The 20,682-nt window shown below is 53.2% G+C and overlaps 2 protein-coding genes across 6 annotated transcripts; both read left to right on the top strand.

Annotated features, from left to right (window-relative positions):
• The first annotated feature begins 192 nt into the window (after positions 1 to 192).
• On the top strand, positions 193 to 1,084 carry LOC106896852 (chromosome unknown open reading frame, human C12orf57). Its single transcript, XM_014957116.1, has 3 exons — positions 193 to 351; positions 442 to 618; positions 758 to 1,084. Exons 1-3 carry the CDS (start codon positions 297 to 299, stop codon positions 904 to 906), a joined length of 381 nt encoding a protein of 126 aa, XP_014812602.1. The 5' UTR covers positions 193 to 296; the 3' UTR covers positions 907 to 1,084.
• Positions 1,085 to 2,062: 978 nt separating this feature from the next.
• On the top strand, positions 2,063 to 20,099 carry PTPN6 (protein tyrosine phosphatase, non-receptor type 6). 5 transcript variants are annotated; one of them, XM_014957290.1, is made up of 17 exons: positions 2,063 to 2,192; positions 2,352 to 2,453; positions 9,185 to 9,239; positions 9,520 to 9,642; positions 9,937 to 10,131; positions 13,660 to 13,882; positions 14,682 to 14,798; positions 14,966 to 15,079; positions 15,493 to 15,589; positions 16,000 to 16,079; positions 16,180 to 16,329; positions 16,451 to 16,582; positions 16,851 to 17,005; positions 17,814 to 17,881; positions 18,286 to 18,437; positions 19,119 to 19,216; positions 19,353 to 20,099. In XM_014957290.1, the coding sequence occupies exons 3-17, from the start codon at positions 9,232 to 9,234 to the stop codon at positions 19,459 to 19,461; spliced, it is 1,821 nt and encodes a 606-aa protein (XP_014812776.1). In that variant the 5' UTR covers positions 2,063 to 2,192; positions 2,352 to 2,453; positions 9,185 to 9,231; the 3' UTR covers positions 19,462 to 20,099. The 5 variants fall into 5 exon arrangements, with proteins under 5 accessions (XP_014812776.1, XP_014812775.1, XP_014812773.1 ...); XM_014957289.1 differs by having other exon boundaries at positions 8,976 to 9,239; XM_014957287.1 differs by having other exon boundaries at positions 8,942 to 9,239.
• Positions 20,100 to 20,682: the final 583 nt, after the last annotated feature.

Genomic DNA, 20,682 nt, shown 5'->3' with positions numbered 1-20,682 from the left:
GCCGGACGGTGAGAAACGGCGGAGAACATGGGGGCGGCCCGGGAGAGACTCAGTGGGAGGCAAAACGGATTCCTCGCCCTCACCTAGGGAGGTGTCGGCGCGGGGGGGGCCCGCCGCGAACCATACAAACCTCAGTGATTTCAGCTCTTTTAGTATTTGTCCAGCAGGTTTCCCGCCGAGCGGGAAGCCTCACCCACCGGTGCAATGGCAGGAGAGGGCGGGGCTGCGCACGCGCACCACGCCTCAGCGGGTTGTGAGGGGAGAGGGGCAGAGGACCTGCCGCCCCGCCGGGCGCGATGGCGGCGTCCGCCCAGGCCCCGGCGGCGGCGCTGAGCGCGGAGCAGGCTAAGGGTGAGCGCGGCGGGGGGGTGTCCCGGTGGCGGTAGGGCGACCCCGGCGGCGGGGCGAGCCGTCTAGCCGTGCCGCCTTGTCTCCCCGCAGCCGTGCTGGCCGAGGTGATCAAGGCCTTCGGGGCACCCGAGAACGCGCAGCGCATGGAGGAGGCGCGGGACAACGCCTGCAACGACATGGGCAAGATGCTGCAGTTCCTCCTGCCCGTGGCCACCCAGATCCAGCAGGACGTGATCAAGGCCTACGGCTTCAGCAACGACGGGGAAGGTGGGGTTGTTGGCCTTCCCTTCCTACCCTACTCCTCCGTCGCTGCCGGATGGGGAGATGCAGGTCTGCCGAAGGGGGGGCGGCGGCAGGCCGGGTTGCCCCCCCTCCCTGGCTTCCTTCCCAGCCGGTGTCTTTGCAGGGGTCCTGAAGTTCGCCCGGTTGATCAAGTCCTACGAGTCGCAGGACCCAGAGATCGCCAGCATGTCGGGCAAGCTGAAGGCCATGTTCCTGCCGCCTATGACGCTGCCGCCGCACGGAGCCGGGACCGCCGGGGTGGCGACCTCCTGAGCCCCGTGGGCCTCCCCTTGCCCCGGTGGCGGGGGGTGTGTGTGTCCCGTCCACCCCCCCGGGAGCTCCCCCAGGGAGGGGAGCGCCTGGAGAAGGGGGGAGGCTGCCCTGAAGGGCACGGACCGCTTTGTGCGTGCTTGTGCGTGTCTGCTCCTGAATAAAAAACATGGTTTGAAAACGCCCTTGTCTGATGGATGAGCATGAGCGCAGCTGCTCCTCGGTTATAGCAGTTTTCACAGTTACAGCAGTGCCTGGTGAAACCTTGTGCTTGTGTTTTGAGGGGGCCCAGTGCTCCCGAGTTCTGCAAAAAAAAAGGTAATTGCTTATACAAGCCTTGGTGTGAAGCCCTAGGACTTTAGATATCAAAGTGACTTATATATTTATATTTTTTTTTAGCATTTCAGATGTCCTTAGCCCTTAAAGCAGGCATTTACAAGAGCGCTATTTGAAACATACTAGGTAGTGTGCTGTTTGAAACATACTGAGACTCCCTAAGCACCATCTAGGGCTGTTCAGCAAGCACCCTAAATGCTACTGAGGTCCGTGTCCCCAGCAAGGGTGGGTTTGGCCGACGCTCCTGCCACCGCTGGCTGTGGCCAGGTTATTTTTGGGCTGAACGTGCCACTGAACATGCCACCAAACGTGTCAACCCCAACAGCAGAGAGACGCAGCAGGGAGCGCTGCGGTGTGGGGAGGGCTTGGTGAGAAGAACCTAGTGTAAAACCATATCTTGTGTCTTCTGGGACTGGTTGGAGAGAGACAAACCCAGGGGAGCAGCCTTGCTCCTGTGGAAGGTTTTGTGTCTCTTGGCTCGATTCAAACCAAGGGGCTTCAGTTACGCCCACTGCAGGCTCCTGGCCGGTGTGCCTGTCACCCTTGGAAAGCGTTGAGGTCTTTGGGGAGGGTGATGGCCACCAGGGTGGGAGTGAAGAAGCCGGGCTATTTAGTGAGAGCAGGGAGCTGCCAGCCAGGTGCGACAGGCACGCGTCCGGTTTCTCCGCCTGTGCCTTTGGGTTACAAACCGGGCAGGAATGCAGCCAGTGAGGGCGTGAGCTTAGTGGATAGGAGGCAGGAAGAGTGGTCAGTCCCTTCCGTCTCCAACTCACCTCTCCGGGCTTGGCCTTGGCCTTCCTCTCCTCCCCCCCCTCAATTATTCATTAACTACAGCCCGGGAAGTGCTTTGCAAATGGTGGGAATTAAGCCCTCTGCCTGAGGCCTGCGGTTTGCCTGGCCCCGGAGCTATCTCCTTCTCAGTCGGCAGAGGAACGGGGCAGAGTTTGACGCAGGTGAGTCACGGGAGGTGCCACAGCCCCACGGGCTGCCAGACGCTCGACCGTCACCAGCATCCAGCCCTGACAGGAGGGTGACAGCCCACCTCTGTCAAGGTCTTCGATCTCTCTCCCGAATCCGTCTGGATAATTTCAACGTTGCTTTATTTTCTTTAGTAGGACCTCCTGGTTTAAGGGCTGTGGTGCTTCCTCCGCCAGCTGCTGCCAGCCCCCGATCGGTGGGGATCTGAGAGTCAAGACCCTGATGCCATCCTGTGGGTGAGTGCTGTGAATGCCAGTTAGGGGAAGAAAACAAGAGTTCTTGGTGAGAGAAATAAAAACACTGGCAGGAGGAATCGGGCGCAGAAGGGAAAAAAAACCCCACCTTCTAGTAAGAGGCACGGGATAGCCAGAGGGCTGGAGTTCATGGTGGTTTAGATGGTTATTGCTGTTACTGTTGTTCCTTCTCGCTTCCATAAAGAGCAAGCAGGATGTGTGATGCCTGATCCAGCACAGTTTTTGTACAGAGAGAGAGGTCATCAGGTGGCTGACCCTTTTTCATCCTCGTTATTTCTTGATTTGCTACAGCCTTTATAGCCCTTTGTGGAACAGTAGGACACAAAATCTTCACGCTCAGTCCAAACGGGTGCTCAGCTCTGGGGACTGCAGTGGTGTGGTGGAGGGAAATGGGATTTGTACTAGCATTACTCTGTGGTAAGGATCTGGGCAACCACGATGGTCCAGCACCATCCTGGGGTCCCATGGCTTGACAGATAGCATCTGGCTTGGGCAAGTCTCAGGAAGATGGTCCATCTGCCCATTCCCCAACAAGCCCAGGTGGCCTTCACTCTGCACTAGCAACTGAACCACAATGCAGTTCTAGGCAGAACGGCAAAGCCTCCTGTCTAAAGTCATCTCACTGCTGAGAATTAGAAGTGACAAATGCGATGCAGATTCTCTTTTTGAGATCCCCTGAATGTGAGGGAAGCACAGAAAAATAAGTTAGGATCTGGGCAAGAGGGTGGGCAGTATAACGGAGGAAACAATGAGTGAAATATTAAAGACTCAGCATTTGCTTTTGTAAATGCAAATCCTGTCTTGTAAAAACAAAGGGGTTCTTGTTCCTCCACTCTTCCTTTGACAACCATTTTGACCTCTGGATCACCTAGTCCAACCGCCTGCTCACAACAGAGCTTACCCCAAAGCTAGGTCAGGATGCTCTGGGCCTTGTTCACCTGAGTCCTGAACATAGAATCATCTAGCTTGGAAGGGACCTTAAAGTCCCTAGTCCCTCTAGTCCAACTATCAACCTAACTCTGACTAAAAAATAAATAAGAAATAAGAAATAAAAATCACTAAACCATATTCCTGAGGATCATGTCAACCCATCTTTTGAACACCTCCAGGGATGGTGCCTCAACCACTTCCCTGGGCAGCCTATTCCAATGCTGGATAACCCTTTCAGTGAAGAAACGTTTCCTAATATCCAATCTAAACCTCCCCTGGCACAACTTGAGGCCATTTCCCCTTGTCCTATCTCCTGTGACTTGGGAGAAGAGACGATCCCCCACCTCTCTACACCCCCCCTTCAGGTAGTTATAGAGCGCGATAAGGTCTCCCCTCAGCTTCCTCTTCCCCAGACTGAACAACCCCAGCTCCCTCAGCCTCTCCTTGTAAGACTTGTGCTCCAGACCCATCACCAGCTTTGTTGCCCTTCTCTGGACCTGCTCCAGCACTTCAATGTCTTTTTTGTGGTAAGGGGCCCAAAACTGGACACAGTACTCGAGGTGAGGCCTCACCAGTGCTGAGTACAGGGGGATGATCACCTCTCGGGTTCTACTCACCACGCTGTTCCTGATACAGGCCAGGATGCTGTTGGCCTTCTTGGCCACGTGGGCACACTGCTGGCTCATGCTCTGCCGACAGCGACCAACAGTCCCAGGTCCTTTTCTGCTCGGCAGCTCTCCAGCCACTCTGCCCCCAGCCTGTAGCGCTGCCGGGGGTTGTTGTGACCCAAGTGCAGGACCCGGCATTGAAATTCATCATGTTGGTCTCAGCTCATCGATCCAGCCTGTCCAGATCCCTCTGCAGAGCCTCTCTATCCTCCAGCAGATCAACATTGCCACCCAGCTTGGTGTTGTCTGCCAACTTACTGAGGGTGCACCTGATCCCCTTGTCCAGATCATTGATAAAGATGTTAAAGAGAACAGGTCCCAGTACCGAGCCCCGTGGGACACCACTCGTGACTGGACGCCAGCTGGATTTAACTCCATTCACCACCACTCTCTGGGCCCGGCCCTCCAGCCAGTTTTTAACCCAGTGGAGAGTATTCCCATCTAAGCCATGGGCAGCCAGTTTCTCCGGGAGGATACTGTGGGAGACTGTGTCAAAGGCCTTGCTAAAGTCCAGGTAAACAACATCCGCAGCCTTTCCTTCATCCAGCAAGCGGGTCACTGTGTCATAGAAGGAGATCAGGTTTGTCAAGCAGGACCTGCCCCTCACAAACCCGTGCTGGCTGGGCCTGATCACCTGGGTGTCCTTCACATGCTGCATAATGGCACTCAGGATGATCTGTTCCATCACCTTCCCAGGCACCGAGGTCAGACTGACAGGCCTGTAGTTCCCCGGATCATCCTTCTGACCCTTCTTGTGGATGGGTGTCACATCTCCAAGGGTAGAGAATCTTCAGCCTCCCTGGGCACCTCTGGCAGTTGTTGTACTGCCCTTGGCGGGGAGTGAGTGTGCAGTTTTTCCTGATACTTAATCAGAATTTCCCTCGCTGCAAGTTATGCCTGTTGCCTCTTGTCCATTTGCTCTGTCCCACAAAGAAGAATGTGGCCCTAAAACCCTCAGTCCCCTTCCAGGTAGTCTCGGACAGATGTTAAATCCCTCCTTAAACATCTTTTCTCTAAGCTGGACAAAACCAGCTTCCTCTGTCTCTGCTGTGCTCCAGGCTCCTCACCACCTTAGTGGCCTTTTGCTGGATTCTGTCCAGGTTCTCGGTGTCTCTTTTACCGTAGTCCAGATGTGGGTGCCTTTCAATTAGCTATTTCATTTATCTTCGCCTCTAAATTTGTTCTGTGCTAGCTGTGGCTTGGATCCACAAAGGATTTACAAGATGAGGTTCTTGCCATCTGTGTTGTACTGAAAGCCAAACAACAGCGTAAGAGTAGTCTCTTTGCTGAAATCTCTTGACCTGTTAATTACATTAAGAAAGTATTTTAGCGGCTCAATTACAGTCCGCTGTTTCACGCTGCAGCCATTTGGGAGACCAACCTCAAAGATACCAACCAATAGTTTCTCTACTGTGGTGTTTCCCTCCCTTGCCAGCAGGAGCTCCTCACTGGTAGTTTTTAATTAGGTGGCCCAGATCAAAAAACGCCAAGGCAGCTGTGTCCATCCAGTCCTTTTCCCGAGCTGAAAGCAACCACAAGTATAAATTCATTCTGTAAATTATGTGACTGGGGACCTGTATCCACACAAACACTGACATGTGGGTTACACTGCACCCCGTGGTTTGTCCTGCTGGAGGAGACGGGATTACATGAGTTCAGTGCTAACTCACCCTTTCTATTCTCATCTGAACTCTTTCCTATCTTGTTTTTTCCTCGTTCCCCAGCGTCCCACTAATGTTGTTCTTCCTCAGACAGATTTGCTGCTTCAGCCAGTTCATAAGGTGTAGGGTTTTATTTTTGTCTGCTGTGGCTTCATATCAACCCTACATAATCTCATATTCTTTCGATATCAGGAGTCTTCTTTCTGGGACTTCTGCCTAGAAGTTCCTGTCACTTCTCTCCTAGATATATTTCTTTCCTGTGTCAGTGCTGGACTGGCTCTGATTTAGGTACAGATTTTTAAGTACAGTCTTTTAGGTGCAAATTCTACAATTTTGTGTAGAAGTTGTTCCCATGAGCTGCAGATCTCTGTGCCTTTAAAGTCTTTTTTTTTTTTTTTTTTTTTAAATATAATTTTTAAGTCAGTACAGCTGGATGCCTGCAGCTCACCACATCCCAGCTCGTCATGCGTGTGGAGCGAGAAGTCTTTCGAATGAAGCTGCTGTAGGTGCCTGGGCTGCCTTTCTAGCAATGAAGTTTAGCTTCCCACTTGTCTCTCCTCTACTTCCCTTTGTTGTTAGTTTCTGTCTTGGCCAGCAGTTTTGTCTTGATCTTTGCTAGCAACCTGTTCAGCTTTTTGCAGGATTTCCCAGTCTGTTTTTTTTTTTTTTTTTTTTTAAATATAATTTTTAAGTCAGTACAGCTGGATGCCTGCAGCTCACCACATCCCAGCTCGTCATGCGTGTGGAGCGAGAAGTCTTTCGAATGAAGCTGCTGTAGGTGCCTGGGCTGCCTTTCTAGCAATGAAGTTTAGCTTCCCACTTGTCTCTCCTCTACTTCCCTTTGTTGTTAGTTTCTGTCTTGGCCAGCAGTTTTGTCTTGATCTTTGCTAGCAACCTGTTCAGCTTTTTGCAGGATTTCCCAGTCTGGTGGTGAGCAGGGAAGTCTGCAGCTGCTGATACTTGAAATGAGCAAGTCTCTTGCCGTTCCTGCCTCCCACCACCACCACCACCACCACACAGGGTAGCTGAGATGGCCCCAGGGGAAGAGTCTGGCTCCTTTGCCAGCTGGATGGCCAGTGCTTAGCTTCATGAGACCTGCAGACCTTGAAACCAGTGCTATGGGAAAAGGCAGCCATGGGCTGTAGCTGGAAGTGGCTAGGTAGCTGGCAATGGTTAGTTTTCTTTCCTTGTGTCTGGTTGTCCAGGTGGACAGCTTTAGCCTCATCAGTATGCTGTACTGGGATCTTGAAGGTCCTAGGCTAAGCTCCCTTGGTGCTATGGGGGCCCACTGTAGGCAGTAGCTGTTTGCCCTGCTCTCTGGCTGCTTTTCTGGGCAGCTTCAGCACAAAAGGGCCTCCCACCCTGTCCCTTTCCAGCCACCTACCGCTGCTCGAGGCAGTCACATCCATGGGCAGGCTCTTTTCAGGAAGGCAGAACTGTGCTTAGAGTGTCTGGACCTCAAAACCTGCAGCTCTGGGTTTCCCCCCGTGACTTTACAGAGCACAGGTAGGATATTTGACTTGACTTGACTTCAGCAAGGCTTTTGACACAATCATCTCCTACAGCATCCTCATAGGTAAGCTTAGGAAGTGTGGATTAGAGGAATGGACGGTGAGGTGGATTGAAAACTGGCTGAAAGACAGAGCTCAGAGGGTTGTTACTGGGGGCACAGAATCTAGTTGGAGGTCTGTAACAAGTGGAGTCCCCCCGGGGTCAGTACTGGGCCCAGTCCTCTTCAATATATTCATCAATGACCTGGATGAGGGGATGGAGTTGTCACGATGGAGGGCTGTGCTGCTGTACAGCGAGACCTGGACAGGCTGGAGAGCTGGGCAGAGAGGAACCAGATCAACTTCAATAAAGGCAAGTGTAGGGTGCTGCACCTGGGGAGAAATAACCCCCTGCACCAGTACAGGTTGGGGGCCGACTTGCTGGAGAGCACCTCTGAGGAGAAAGACCTGGGAGTCCTGGTGGACAACAGGATGACCATGAGCCAGCAATGTGCCCTTGTGGCCAAGAAGGCCAATGGCGTCCTGGGGTGCATCAGGAAGAGTGTGACCAGCAGGTCGAGGAAGGTCATCCTGCCCCTCTGCTCTGCCCTGGTGAGGCCCCATCTGGAGCACTGTGTCCAGTTCTGGGCTCCCCAGTTCAAGAAGGAGAGGGAACTGCTGGAGAGGGTACAGCAGAGGGCTACAAAGATGATGAGGGGCCTGGAGCATCTCCCTTACGAGGAGAGCCTGAGGGACTTGGGTCTTTTTAGTCTGGAAAAGAGAAGGCTGAGGGGGGATCTGATCAATGCTTATAAGTAAGTAAAGGGTGGGTGTCAAGAGGATGGGGCCTGTCTTTTTTCAGTGGTGCCCAGTGACAGGACAAGAGGAAATGGGCACAACCTTAAAAGTAAGAAGTTCCACCTAAACATGAGGAGGAACTTCTTTACTTTGAGGGTGGCAGAGCCCTGGAAGAGGCTGCCCAGGGAGGTGGTGGAGTCTCCTTCTCTGGAGACATTCAAAACCGGCCTGGACAAGTTCCCATGCAACCTGCTCTGGGTGGACCTGCTTTGGCAGGGGGGTTGACTAGCTGATCTCCAGAGGTCCCTTCCAACCCCGTGCGATTCTGTGATATTTACCTGCCCGGAGGGTTCACCAGCAGAGCTGGAGCACTGAGATCTCAGCTGAGTGGCTGAGGGCAGCCCAGAGGAGCCAAGCCATAGCCCCATCGTAGGCCGCTTCGTTGCTTGGTGCGTGTGAGCCTGTGCTGCCCGCTTCAGCCTCCCCCGTGTGCGGGGGTGACCCCGGGCAGCTGCGGTCCCCTCGGCACCACAGCAAGAGCTTGGGAGCAGGAAGCCCTCGTGGCTCTCACTGGCCTTTTGGGGAAGGAGAGGAAGGGAGAACACACGCAGAACCCAGTTTTGTGAGCACGGCCAGGAACCCGAGATGCGCTGGTGTGGGCCTTTTGGGGAAGGAGAGGAAGGGAGAACACACGCAGAACCCAGTTTGTGAGCATGGCCAGGAACCCAAGATGCGCTGGTGTGGGGGAAAAAAAAAGCAAAAAAAACCAAAAACAAAAACAAAAGGCAGGGACCCCAGAATAACAGGGGGGATGGGGAAGAAAGAGGCAAAAGGAGAAGCAGAAGTGTGTGCAAAGCAGCTTGGGGCTGGGGAGCAGCCGATGGCTCAGAGCGCTTCCTGTTCCTGGCGCCGCGCGTGCCCAGCTGTGCGGGGGCTCGCGCCTGCCCGTGCCCACAGCCCTGCGCCGGGGACCAGAGACCGGGACACCTACCCAGAAGCAGGAGGATGGAGGAGGCCCGCCTGGACTGACGGGGAAGACGCCTGGAGAGATACATGGCCAGCTCCCAAGAGGCACGGGAACAGCTTGGCGTTGGGTGCTCCAGCACGGACCTCCGACTTCCCTTTTCTTGCCAGCGCGAACTGATTTTTCCTCTGTGTTTTTCAAGTTGCTCTGGTGGTAGCCACTTGGCCCGCTCTTCTTTCGCCCTCCACCATGGTGAGGTAAGAGGAGCTGAGAAATGCGTGTACGCAGGGAAAGGGGGGGCCAGGAAAGCAGGGCAGATCAGAGGGAGGGATCATCCTGGAAGCTGTACCTCAATGGAGATGTTTCATAGGCTGGGGGAGGTATCCAGGAGGAAGGGATGCTGCTGCTGGCTGTCATCTGCTGGCTGGGCATCTCTAGGGACGTTGGTGGGGGACCATTCTTCACTGTACAAGTTTCCACAATAGCAGCGCCTGGCCTATTTTATTCACTTGGTCTTGTTTTTATCTCCTCTTGTAGGTGGTTTCACCGTGACCTGAGTGGGCTGGAAGCTGAAGCCCTGCTGAAGGGACGAGGTGTCCATGGGAGCTTTCTGGCCAGACCCAGTCGGAAGAATCAGGGGGATTTTTCTCTTTCAGTCCGGTAAGTAACTTGGGCCCCAACTTCTGTCTTTCCAGGGTTACATACGCAGAATGCTTAGACCCTCTGTCCTGTGGCATCTTCTTCACCCTGTCCTTATTCCTTTAAGTTCTTTCCAAGCTGCGAAAGGACCTGACTTTCCCAGAATCTTCTAGACCCTCCCTCAAGGTGCCCCAGGATCTTCTCTTTCCAGTCATCTCCTCTCGCTGGGATGGTTTGCTCTGGTTCCATGGCAGGAGGTAATGCACAACAGTTTCTGCCTTTTTTCCAACTGTCTCACTGTGCATCATCCCACAGGGTTGGTGACCAGGTAACTCACATCCGCATCCAGAATACTGGGGATTTCTATGACCTGTATGGAGGTGAGAAGTTTGCCACCTTGTCAGAACTGGTGGAGTACTACACGCAGCAACAGGGCTCACTCCAGGACAAAGATGGAACCATCATCGACTTGCGATACCCGCTCAACTGTTCCGACCCCACTACGGAGAGGTACGGAGAAAGCAAAGCAGCTGCTGTGTCTGTGATGAGACCTTCTGTGTGTTTCATGGCCACCTCTGTGCCCTGCCTGCATCCCCAGGGAAAACCCTGCAAAAAAAGTGTCTCCTGTCTCCTCCTGTGCTTCCATGGGGCAGCATCTCCAGGAGTAGCTGGACGTACCTTAACCCATCACAGCAGACCAAATAGGGCTCTATTTTTACTTGTGGTTTCCTGTTGCCCTTGCTATTTATATACTGTTCCTAAAAGCAAAGATGGTGGCATTAATTATGGGCCTGCAGCGATCCGTGGAGTGGCGTGTTACGTGGAATCCCTCAGCATTGCCCCAAACCTCCTGTGTTATTCCCGGCCTGGGCGACTCAACGCAGCTGAGAGCAGGACCATGTTCCCCTGCTATTCCTAGCCTGCTTAGTCTCCTTCCTGTCCCTGCTTTGCATATGTCTCTGACAACCAAGTTCCTAAATCAAATCAGGTGGTTTCACCGTTGCGTTGTGCTGTCGGGGCGCTTTGATGCAGCTCGGGGAGCAGCCCTGCCCCGCTCTGGGGGAGGCAGGTCCTCCTTTCCCTCCTGCAGACAGGGAGCAACCATGGCCCTGGGGGGAAGCTCCTGGGTACACCCCTGCTTGCTCTAGGGTCAGGCTGCAGAGGGTCCCAGGTCTGCCTGCTGGTTGTCCTCTCCACTCAAGGCCGTTGGGTTGTGGCCCTGCAGTTTCCTCTCTTCCTCCCTGCGGTTGGAAACTTCTGCCTCCCCCCAGGCTCTTACGAAAGCTCCTCGCACTCTCTCCCCAAGTGATTTTCCATCACGTGGCTTTGAAGAGCTGGGCTCTACTGGGGGAAGGGAGGGGAGCCATTAACCCCATCCTCCCTGCAAAAGGGAGGCCCTGAGACCTCTTTGATGAGCAGGAGGGGTCAACCATTCCCTGGGGCACATCTGAGCACCAGCACATGGTCACTGGTTTCTTTGGAGGGAGGTTCAGAAATTAAACACTGCCATGCAGTGAAAGTCACTGGCTACTTCTTGCGCTGCATGAGGTGAGGATCAACAGAAGTTGCTTGCCAAGGCTTGAAACTATCTGCCACATCTTGCAGTCAAAATGGTTCCTGGATGTTGTGTAGAGAAATGTGTTGCTCTGGCCAGATGCAGGAGTGCATGAATGCTGCTCTGACTGGGGCATGGCCTCCTGAACTGAGCCCTGAGGAGAAGGGCTTGGGATTGTTGGTGGACGAGAAGCTCCACGTGAGCTGGCAACGTGCGCTCAGCCCAGAAAGGCAAACGCATCCTGGGCTGCATCAAAAGCAGCATGGCCAGCAGGTCAAGGGAGGTGATACTGCCCTTCTACTCTGCTCTCGTGAGACTGGAGTACTGTGTCCAGCTTTGGAGTCCTCAGCACAGGAAGGACATGGACCTGTTGGAGCAGGTCCAGCAGAGGGCCATGAAGATGATCAGAGGGCTGGAGCACCTCCCCTGTGAGGACAGGCTGAGAGAATTGGGGTTGTTCAGCCTGGAGAAGAGAAGGCTCCAGGAAGACCTTATAGCAGCCTTCCAGTACCTAAAGGGGGCCTACAGGAGAGATGGGGAGGGACTCTTTATCAGGGAGTGTAGTGATAGGACACGAGGGTTAATGGTTTTAAACTGAAAGAGGGGAGATTTAGATTCAATATTAGGACGAAATTCTTTCCTGTGAGGGTGGTGAGGCACTGGAACAGGTTGCCCAGAGAAGCTGTGGATGCCCCATCCCTGGAGGTGTTCAAGGCCAGGCTGGATGGGGTTCTGAGCAACCTGGTCTGGTGGGAGGTGTCCCTGCCCTTGGCAGGGGGGTTGGAACCAGATGATTTTTAAGGTCCCTTCCAACTCTAACCATTCTATGGTTCTATGAACTCCATTTCAATTCTTGGGAACAGGTAGTCCTAATAATGTGAAGTCCACCATAGACACCAGTACCACCCCAGGCTTCCACCATTAGCTGCTCCATGGGCAGCAAACCTGCTCCCACAGCTCTAACCACGCTGGCTCCTCTACTGAGCCTCAGCCTGGCCTTGACGCAGTGCACGCAGCAGCTCTAACCACGCTGGCTCCTCTACTGAGCCTCAGCCTGGCCTTGAAGGTAGTGCACGCAGTGGCGTACAGAGCCTGGCTGGTCCTTGTTGCGGTACCTGACGTGAGTGGGAGCAGGGAGGGGTGTTGCAAGTCAGTCTGATGCAACAGCTACCTGCTTTTGAAACGCTCTTCACCAGGGGAGATGGCCAAAAAGGCTGTGTCTCCAGCTGCTGGGGCAGCGCCATGGAAGGAGAGCATCTCTCCAGTTTCAGCTTTCTGCGATTTGCCTCTCCAGCTCTGGCTTCCGAGGGAGTTTTGCGGAGGCAGGACAGGGCTGCCATGAGCATGGCCCTTCGCATCTTTACTTGGCAGCTCTGCAGCGCCCCCAGGACCTCCTGGCGTGGCCCAAAAAAGACTGTGGGGCGTGGGACAGCCATGAGGAACTAGAGGGTCTTCACAAGAGACAACCTGGGTCACATCCAGAAGTTCTGCAGGGGAGGCCAGGATTGTCCCATCTCCTAGCCTGCTTCTGGTGACCATCGCTTGCACTCACACTGCACGGTGCAGTGAGACCCCACCAGGCAGGCATAACCCCTTTCACACCCCTCCCCGAGACCTTTATAGGTGGGAAGGGGGTTTGGCAGCAGCTGTGCCCTTTGCTTGTGTTCCTCTGTGCCCTGGGCCCAGTCCTGCAGCAAAGTAGAGAGCACCTCGGTCAAATGGGGATGCTCCTCACCTTGTGCTGAGAGGAGGGAAGGAGCTACTGGCTGGGTGTTTGCAATCGAGGACAGGAACGTGGACGTGGATCAACGACAGTGATAAATACCAGGAGCAGCATATGGACTGCAGGTGGCTCCTGGTGTTTGCTCCAGGGCTAGGCTGATCGCTGCAGCGTGGTGGGCCCAGAGAGTGGGAATTGTCCTTTGACTGAAGAGGTGACTGAGAAAGAGGGGTCACTGGGATGTTTCTTTAAGGGATCCGATCTCAACGCAGCCATCTGGGTGCTGCTAAATCCCATGGCAGAGTTTCTGACTCACTGGAGGTTTATTTTTGTTTCCCTGGTGTTTGAGTTTCCAAAGCACCCTGCAGCAGTAAGGCTAGAATCCCAACAATGCTGGGAGGTGATGAAACCCATGGACTACTCTCCCCTAGCTGGTCTTCAAGCCAGCAAGCATTGCTTACCTGTGCTTGTGTCTATCACACAACTGGATCACACTTGGTTCTTTCCCGCTGTGTCCTCTGGTACCAGCATTCTGCTCCCTGGGTCCTTTCTACCTCCACCTCATCCCTCTCCCTTTCCTTTTTTTTGCCAGCTCTCTACTGCTTTCTGTCTGAAACCTTTTCTCTTCCCTAGGTTTTCTTCCCTCTCTTTTTCCCTCCCATCTATCTCCCCCTTCCTTTCTTCCACCCTCACTCATCAGCCAAAGGGCATCCACTTACCTGCATCTCCACCTCTCTTCTGACCCTCTCTTGTTTTTCCCTAGGTGGTACCATGGGCATCTGTCAGGCTCTGCGGCTGAGTCACTTCTCCAGGACAAAGCCACCCCTTGGACTTTCTTGGTGCGGGAGAGCCTCAGCAAACCTGGGGATTTTGTCTTGTCCGTCCTCACTGACCAGCTTAAACCTGGGTCGGATGCTCCACCAGCTGGGGCAACCAGTGCCTCTGGGGCCCGGCTCAAAGTCACGCACATCAAGATCATGTGTGAGGTGAGCAGTTGGGAGAGCAAAAGGAAAGGGAGAGGAAGAGGTCTCTGTTGATCTCTGCTGGGAGAGGAAGAGGTCTCTGTTGATCTCTACTGCTGATGTCCTCAAAAACACAGGCCCTGTCTGCGTGAACACCACCAGCAGTGGTTCTGAATTTGGATCATAGTGCTGTCACCTTGCTGGTTCCTTGTGTCCTTGCCCCAGCCTGGGTGACCATGGGCAGTGCTGGGTGCTCAGACAAGGGAGGAAGCATGACCGAGCACTCCAGTACAGGGAGTTGGTGGTGAAAGAGAGAGAGGAGGATTCACAATCTAATTAAGAGTTCATCAAGAGTTAAAACTTCTTGGTGGAGGAGGAAGGGCATCCGCAAGGTTTCCACACTTAGTCTGAGCAAGGTTTCCACACTTAGTCTGAAAGGTGTTACCAACCTGCTGTCACAAGTTCTCTTACTGCTTTCATGTGGGAGGATGCACAGTGGAGGGACATTTCAGGGACAGCAAGCAACTGACCTTAAATGAGAGCCGAGGACAATATACCTTCTGTGGGCCTCCATCCCACACAATGGGGGGTGGAGAATGGGGGTCCCCATCCACTGAGAATGAGCGTCAGTTCACCATACTGTAAACTTAGTGTTCTCAGGGCAAACTCCCATTTGACCTCCCTGCCAGAGGAAATGCTCTTCTAGATGGCACAGGGGGGTGCTTATGGCTTTGTACCCCTGCATTACCTTTTTCCTGGGCATTATCAGCTTGGTCTGTAGGAATGTTGTGAGTGGGACGTCACACATTCTTCCTCCATTTAGAATGGACGCTACACAGTTGGAGGTGATGAAATGTTTGACAGCTTGACAGATCTGGTGGAGCACTTCAAGAAGACTGGAATCGAGGAGATATCTGGCTCCTTTGTGTACCTGAAGCAGGTGAATCTCGTTTCCTCTGTTTCTTAGGGATCCTTTGGAGGGACCCGCTTGCTCTTTGTTTCTGCTTTGTGTCCCTCTCCTCCTTTTCTCCACACCACACAGAGGAGACTTTTCTCTCCAGCAGTGTCTCTTGCTCATGCCAACCTGTTGGGTTTTCCCATCCCCAGCCCTACTACGCTACAAGGGTGAATGCTGCTGACATTGAGAACAGAGTGCAGGAACTGAACAAGAAGAGTCTATCTGAGGAGACATCCAAGGCTGGATTCTGGGAGGAATTTGATGTAAGAAACTGCTGGGGGGCGTTATTCTGGCTTTTTGGGAAGTCCCTGTGCCACCACCTCATTCTCCATCCTTGATACCTTCCTGGACGCAAACTTCTTGGGTGTCTTGTAAATTCTTGTCAGTTTATCTCTGAAAGAGGTCTCTGTTTGGAATCTGTTCCTCTGGGGAGTGAGTGCCATCTTTAAGTGAATCCATTAAGGTAGAAATGTGCTTTTTCATGTTTGGGAGAACGAGTCACCAAGACAACAAGGGTATGAAACTTAGACTTTTCAAGTCTAGGTTTGCTTTTCAATTCTCTGTTCCCCCACAAGCGTGCCCATGTGTCCCCAGAGCCACCACTGTTCCTCTGAGTGCCCACCTCCCCTGTCATACATTGTGACCTTGCCACGAGTGTTCTCTCTTCTGCTCTCAGAGTCTGCAAAAACAGGAAGCCAAGCACCTGTTTGACCGTCATGAGGGACAGAGACCTGAAAACAAGAGCAAGAACCGATACAAGAACATCTTGCCCTGTGAGTCTGTCTTCTCCACTATAAAAGAACCCAAATAGGCACAGACAGGCAATGGAGAGCTGTCTGAGTCATCCCTGGCCCTTCCTCAGCCCTCTCTGTCCTCCTGAGCGGGATATGAGGTGTGCAGCATTGAGGATTTAAGAGCTGATAAGAGGGAGGTCACAGCCTTTTCGTGTCCTTGAAGGAAGGAGGGAGGGATGCATCAAACTCATCATGGTCCTTCATAGGGATAGAGAGATGGAAGGATGGGATGAGATCGGTCTGACTCCAGGGAAGGAAGGGTGAAAATATGGGTCGTGCTGTGTGCACATGGGTTACACGAATGAGGTGGTGTGGGGCAGTGAAGGAGCTTCGTGTGGCTGGGCACAGAGTGTCTCATTGTCCACTTTATTCTTCCACTGCATCCCCAGTTGATCACTCCAGAGTCATCCTCCAAGGAAGGGACCCAAATATCCCTGGATCTGACTATATCAATGCCAACTACGTCAAGGTGAGACTCTTGAAAGATGGCTTTATGCCCAAAATGGGGGAGGGCCTGCTGGCTCCTGCAGCTCCCCCCCGATCCTCAATCTCCCCCTGTCCACACTCAGAACAACCTGATCAGCCCAGATGAGCGCACCAAGACCTACATCGCTAGCCAGGGTTGCCTGGATGCCACGGTCAATGACTTCTGGCAAATGGTGTGGCAGGAGAACACGCGCATTATTGTGATGACCACACGGGAGGTCGAAAAAGGGCGGGTAAGTAGCAGTTTGTAGGTGTCTCGGAGCTGCCGAGACCTTTCCTGTCCGACCACTGCTCTGCTCTTTCTCTCTTTCCTGCCCTCTGCCCGTCCTCACCCTGACCCCTCTGCCCACGCAGAACAAATGTGTGCCTTACTGGCCAGAGGTGGGCAGCGTGAAGGAATACGGTCCCTACCTTGTGGAGAACACTGGGGAGCACGATGCCTTGGAGTACAAACTGCGGCAACTCCACGTGTGTCCGGTGGATAACGTGAGTGTGCCCGGTCGAGGGATGTCACGGGGCTCTGAGGGTCACTGTATGGGAACAGCTGGGTGCTGTGGTGATGCTACTGTTGTGTCCTCCTTGGGGTTGCTCTTCCCACCTGGTTTGGGCTGGAATCACGCTGGTGGAACCACCAAGACGTGTGCGGGGGACAGAGATTCCCCTCTGGCTTCAGACCCACCTCCCCACGGGGCAGAGGCTGAGGGGTAGGACTGGGTGGCAGTTTTACCAGCAGGGTGTTTTTGTCATTTATCAGAGCAAGGCTGTGCGTGAGATCTGGCACTACCAGTACCTGAGCTGGCCTGACCACGGCGTGCCCAGCGAGCCAGGAGGAGTGCTCAGCTTCCTCGACCAAATAAACAACAAGCAGGAGAGCATCCCAAATGCAGGGCCTGTTCTGGTGCATTGCAGGTTGGTACAGAGGCTGGGGTTTGAAGCCTTCTCCATCCTTTATACAAGAGTAAGGTGTAGAAAGTCTCTTCTGCTGCACCAGCTCTTCCCGGGGACTTCTTGCGAGTAAAGCTTATGCCAGCCCCGGTATTTGCTCTTTTCCTCTTTGGTGCCCCCAAACCAAACTCTGCTGCCTGCTGAATCCTCGACCCTCTGTGTGGCGTTGCTGAGCAGCTGCTGCCTGCGTTTTGTTTCAGGAGCTGTATTTTCACTGAATTTCACTGAATTTTTAGAGTTGGAAGGGACCATAGAGATCATCTAGTCCAACTCCCCTGCTGAAGCAGGATTGCCCAGAGCTTGTCAGAGCATGTCACTCAGGACTGCATCCAGGCGGGTCTTGAAAATCTCCAGAGAAGGGGACTCCACAACCTCCCTGGGCAGCCTGTCCCAGGGCTCTGGCACCCTCACTGTGAAGTAGTTTTTTCTCATTTTTGAGTGGAACCTCCTGTGTTCCAACTTATGCCCATTACCACTCGTCCTCTCACTGGCAACCTCTGAAAAGAGTCTGGCTTCTCCTTCAAACCACCCTTTAGGTACTTACAGGCATTGATAAGGTCTCCCCTCAGCCTTCTCTTCTCCAGACCAAAGAGTCCCAGCTTTCTTAGCCTTTCTTCATAAGGGAGATGCTCCAACCCTTGAATCATCTTCGTCGCCCTTCGCTGGACTCTTTCCAGCTCTTTGTCCCTCTTGAACTGGGGAACCCAGAACTGGATGCAGTATTCCAGTTGTGGCCTCATTGCTCTGACCTCTGCTTCTCCTCTCCTTGCAGTGCTGGGATTGGCCGCACTGGGACCATCATCGTCATCGATATGATAGTGGAAACCATCTCCACCAAGGGTAAGAGGACCCCCAGAGCGTCTTGAAGTGAATTTGCCTACCCAGTAGGGCTGTGCCCTTAAGGCCAGCTGCAAAGGGATGAAAACTATCAGGTATCACTGGGGAGAGATCCTGCCACGGCCCTGAGAAGGTTGTGGTGTCCTTGCTGTGTGGCAGCTGCTGGATCTCTGCACCATATCCACTAACTGTGGCTTCAACCTTCCCTGAGCTTGGGGTCTTCCTCCAGGGCCAGAGTTGGAAGATGCTGAGCAGGAAGGAGGGATAAGAGGTCCATACAGGAGTAAAGAGTGTGGAGGGAGGTGGAAACTTCTTGATTGATCTCCAGTGTGACTGCTTTTGGTGGAGAACTGGGAGAGGGGAGGTCAGTGGACACATCCATAAGCTTTTCTGGTGCCCCTTGCTAGGGCTGGACTGTGACATTGACATCCAGAAGACCATCCAGATGGTGAGGGCCCAACGCTCAGGGATGGTGCAGACGGAAGCCCAGTACAAGTTCATCTACATGGCCATCTGCCAGTTCATAGAGACGACCAAGAGAAAGCTGGAGGTTATCCAGGTGAGGAAGGGGACTCCACTTTCCTGTCCTGTGAGTTTAGACCCTGCACGGTGCTGGCTCTGAGCCCAAGTGCTCTGTTTCCCAAGCTCAGAGCTGGCACTGGGACCTACATAGACTACGATGGTGCACCAAGGTTTGGGTCCCTATTCCTCCCTTTAAAATTCAAGGGACAACATTGGCAGCTCAACCTCTTCTGAACTGCTAAACAGCAGGAAGTTCTAATGCAATTATTTCAGCTGTGTTCTAGATCATGTGCTATTTTGTTACAAGCTTGAATCTAAGACAGGCCATGACCTTGCCCTCTCCTTTCCTCTTCATCTTTCCCATCCTGGTTCTGCAGTTGCCTCCCGAGCCCTTCTGGAAATGATTTTTCTCCTACTGGCTGATAAGGGGAATCTTTTCTCTCTCCTTGTAGCCTCTGGCAGCTTCCACTTGCTGCTGCTATCCGTTTAATATTCCTCAGCTGACACGTGGCACTCCCAGGCATTCCAGTGCCTCTAGAAATCCGTTGTCCTGCTGGTCACCCCTTGTAGAAGGCTACACCTGCCTCCCCCCTTGCTCCTCTCTGCGACACCACCCGGATCCACCCAGATCCTAGCACGAGGCACAGCTAAACGGCCAGAACCCTTGGTGCTTCTCCCAGACCACACTTCTTCCCAGCTTGGTTTTTCTCTGTTGCAGTCTCAGAAAGGGAAGCCCAACGAGTCCGAGTACGGGAACATCGCCTCCCCCCCCGCCGTGAGGAACGCGCACGCCAAGGTTTCACGGAAGTCCTCCAAGTAAGAGCTCACCTCAACCCGAGGCCCAGCTATGCCTCCCTGCTGGCTCAGCTGCCTTTTTTTTTCTCCTCTTGCTCTCTTGCTCACTTTTTCCCTTGGTGTTTTTTTTTTTTTTTTCCCCCCCCCGGTTTTACAGGCAGAAACAGGAGTCAACCATTTATGAGAACTTGGGGAGGAAGGAGGAGAAGGTGCGGAAGCAGCACTCCGCAGAGAAGAAGCTGAAAGGCTCAGTAAAGAAAAAATAAGCGTAAAAAAAAAATGAGCAGGCAGCCCCCTGGGGGTTTTGAACCTGGGGGTTTAGGACTGGAGCTCACCTCCAGGCTGGCCTTGTCTCACCTTCCTTGCTCTTGGGCTGGAACCAGGCCTTCCATTCCTCTTCTGCTCCACCCTTCAGTGCCCTGAATCAGACTGCTTTCCAGCTCAGCTCACCAACTTCACTGTCCCATCCCTCTGCAGGCCAGTGAAGTCTCCTGCTGCCCCCTCGTCATTCTTTAACAGGAAAAAAGAAAAAATCACACCCTCCTTTCTTTCCTTCTTTCTTTCCCTTGCTCTCTGCGCACTGAGGCCCAAACACCCCTCTGCTGCCTCAGCCCCAGCTGACTTCTTGAGGAAGAGCAAAGGAAGCTCTTTACAGGAGCTGCAGCTCTGCCCGCTGCTCAGAGTTTAGCCTGTTAGCGTTCCCTGAAGCCTTTTCTTTTAAAGTCTGGAGTTTTTGGCCCATTTCAGCTCAGCTCCTCTGCAATTCAACCTTCTTACCCCACCCCTCTGCCCTGTGACCCCTTTTCTACTTGATCCTTTTGATTGGATGCTGTAAATATACCAGAATTTGATGTGATGGCCATGTTTTCTCCTTTGTTTGTAAATAAACGTGTATTTGTTTGAAGGCCGAGTCCCAATATTTTGGTTTTTTCCTATAATTTCTCTTTTGAGTACAGCTGTACTCCTGGCTTCGCTTGCAGCCCTGCGAAGACTTACAAGAATGGCTCTAGCTTAGTTTTCATCAGTCCCTGCAGCCTTCAGACGCCTGAAGAGAAGCTGTGACCAGTTAGGGTGGCTTCTCACTGTGACACCCGAGTGCTGGCAGTCGTCAGGTAAGCGAGCACAAAAAGTTAGCTGTGACAAACTCAGGAAGTGGGGTTTAGCACTGAAACTTTGCTATTTGGAGACGTCATCCTTGTGCCTCCAAATCATCAGCCATTTTGTCATCCGTCTCATCTGTGTTTTGGTGTCATCCAGCCTGAGCTGGAGGGTAAGGCCTAAGGGGACGGAGGAACGAGAGGGAACAGCTTCAAGCTCCAACAGGGTAGGTTTAGACTGAACATTAGGAAGGAATTTTCCACCAAGAGCGTGATAGGGCATTGGAACAGGCTGCCCAGGGAGGTGGTGGAGGCACCATCCCTGGCTGTGTTTAAGGGACGTTTAGATGCAGTGCTAAGGGACATGGTGTAGGGGAGGACTTTGTAGAG

The sequence above is a fragment of the Calidris pugnax genome, unplaced genomic scaffold (assembly GCF_001431845.1).
Source record: "Calidris pugnax isolate Ruff unplaced genomic scaffold, ASM143184v1 scaffold225, whole genome shotgun sequence".
Taxonomy (NCBI): Eukaryota; Metazoa; Chordata; class Aves; order Charadriiformes; family Scolopacidae; genus Calidris; species Calidris pugnax.
This window is presented reverse-complemented; position numbering and strand designations above follow the sequence as displayed.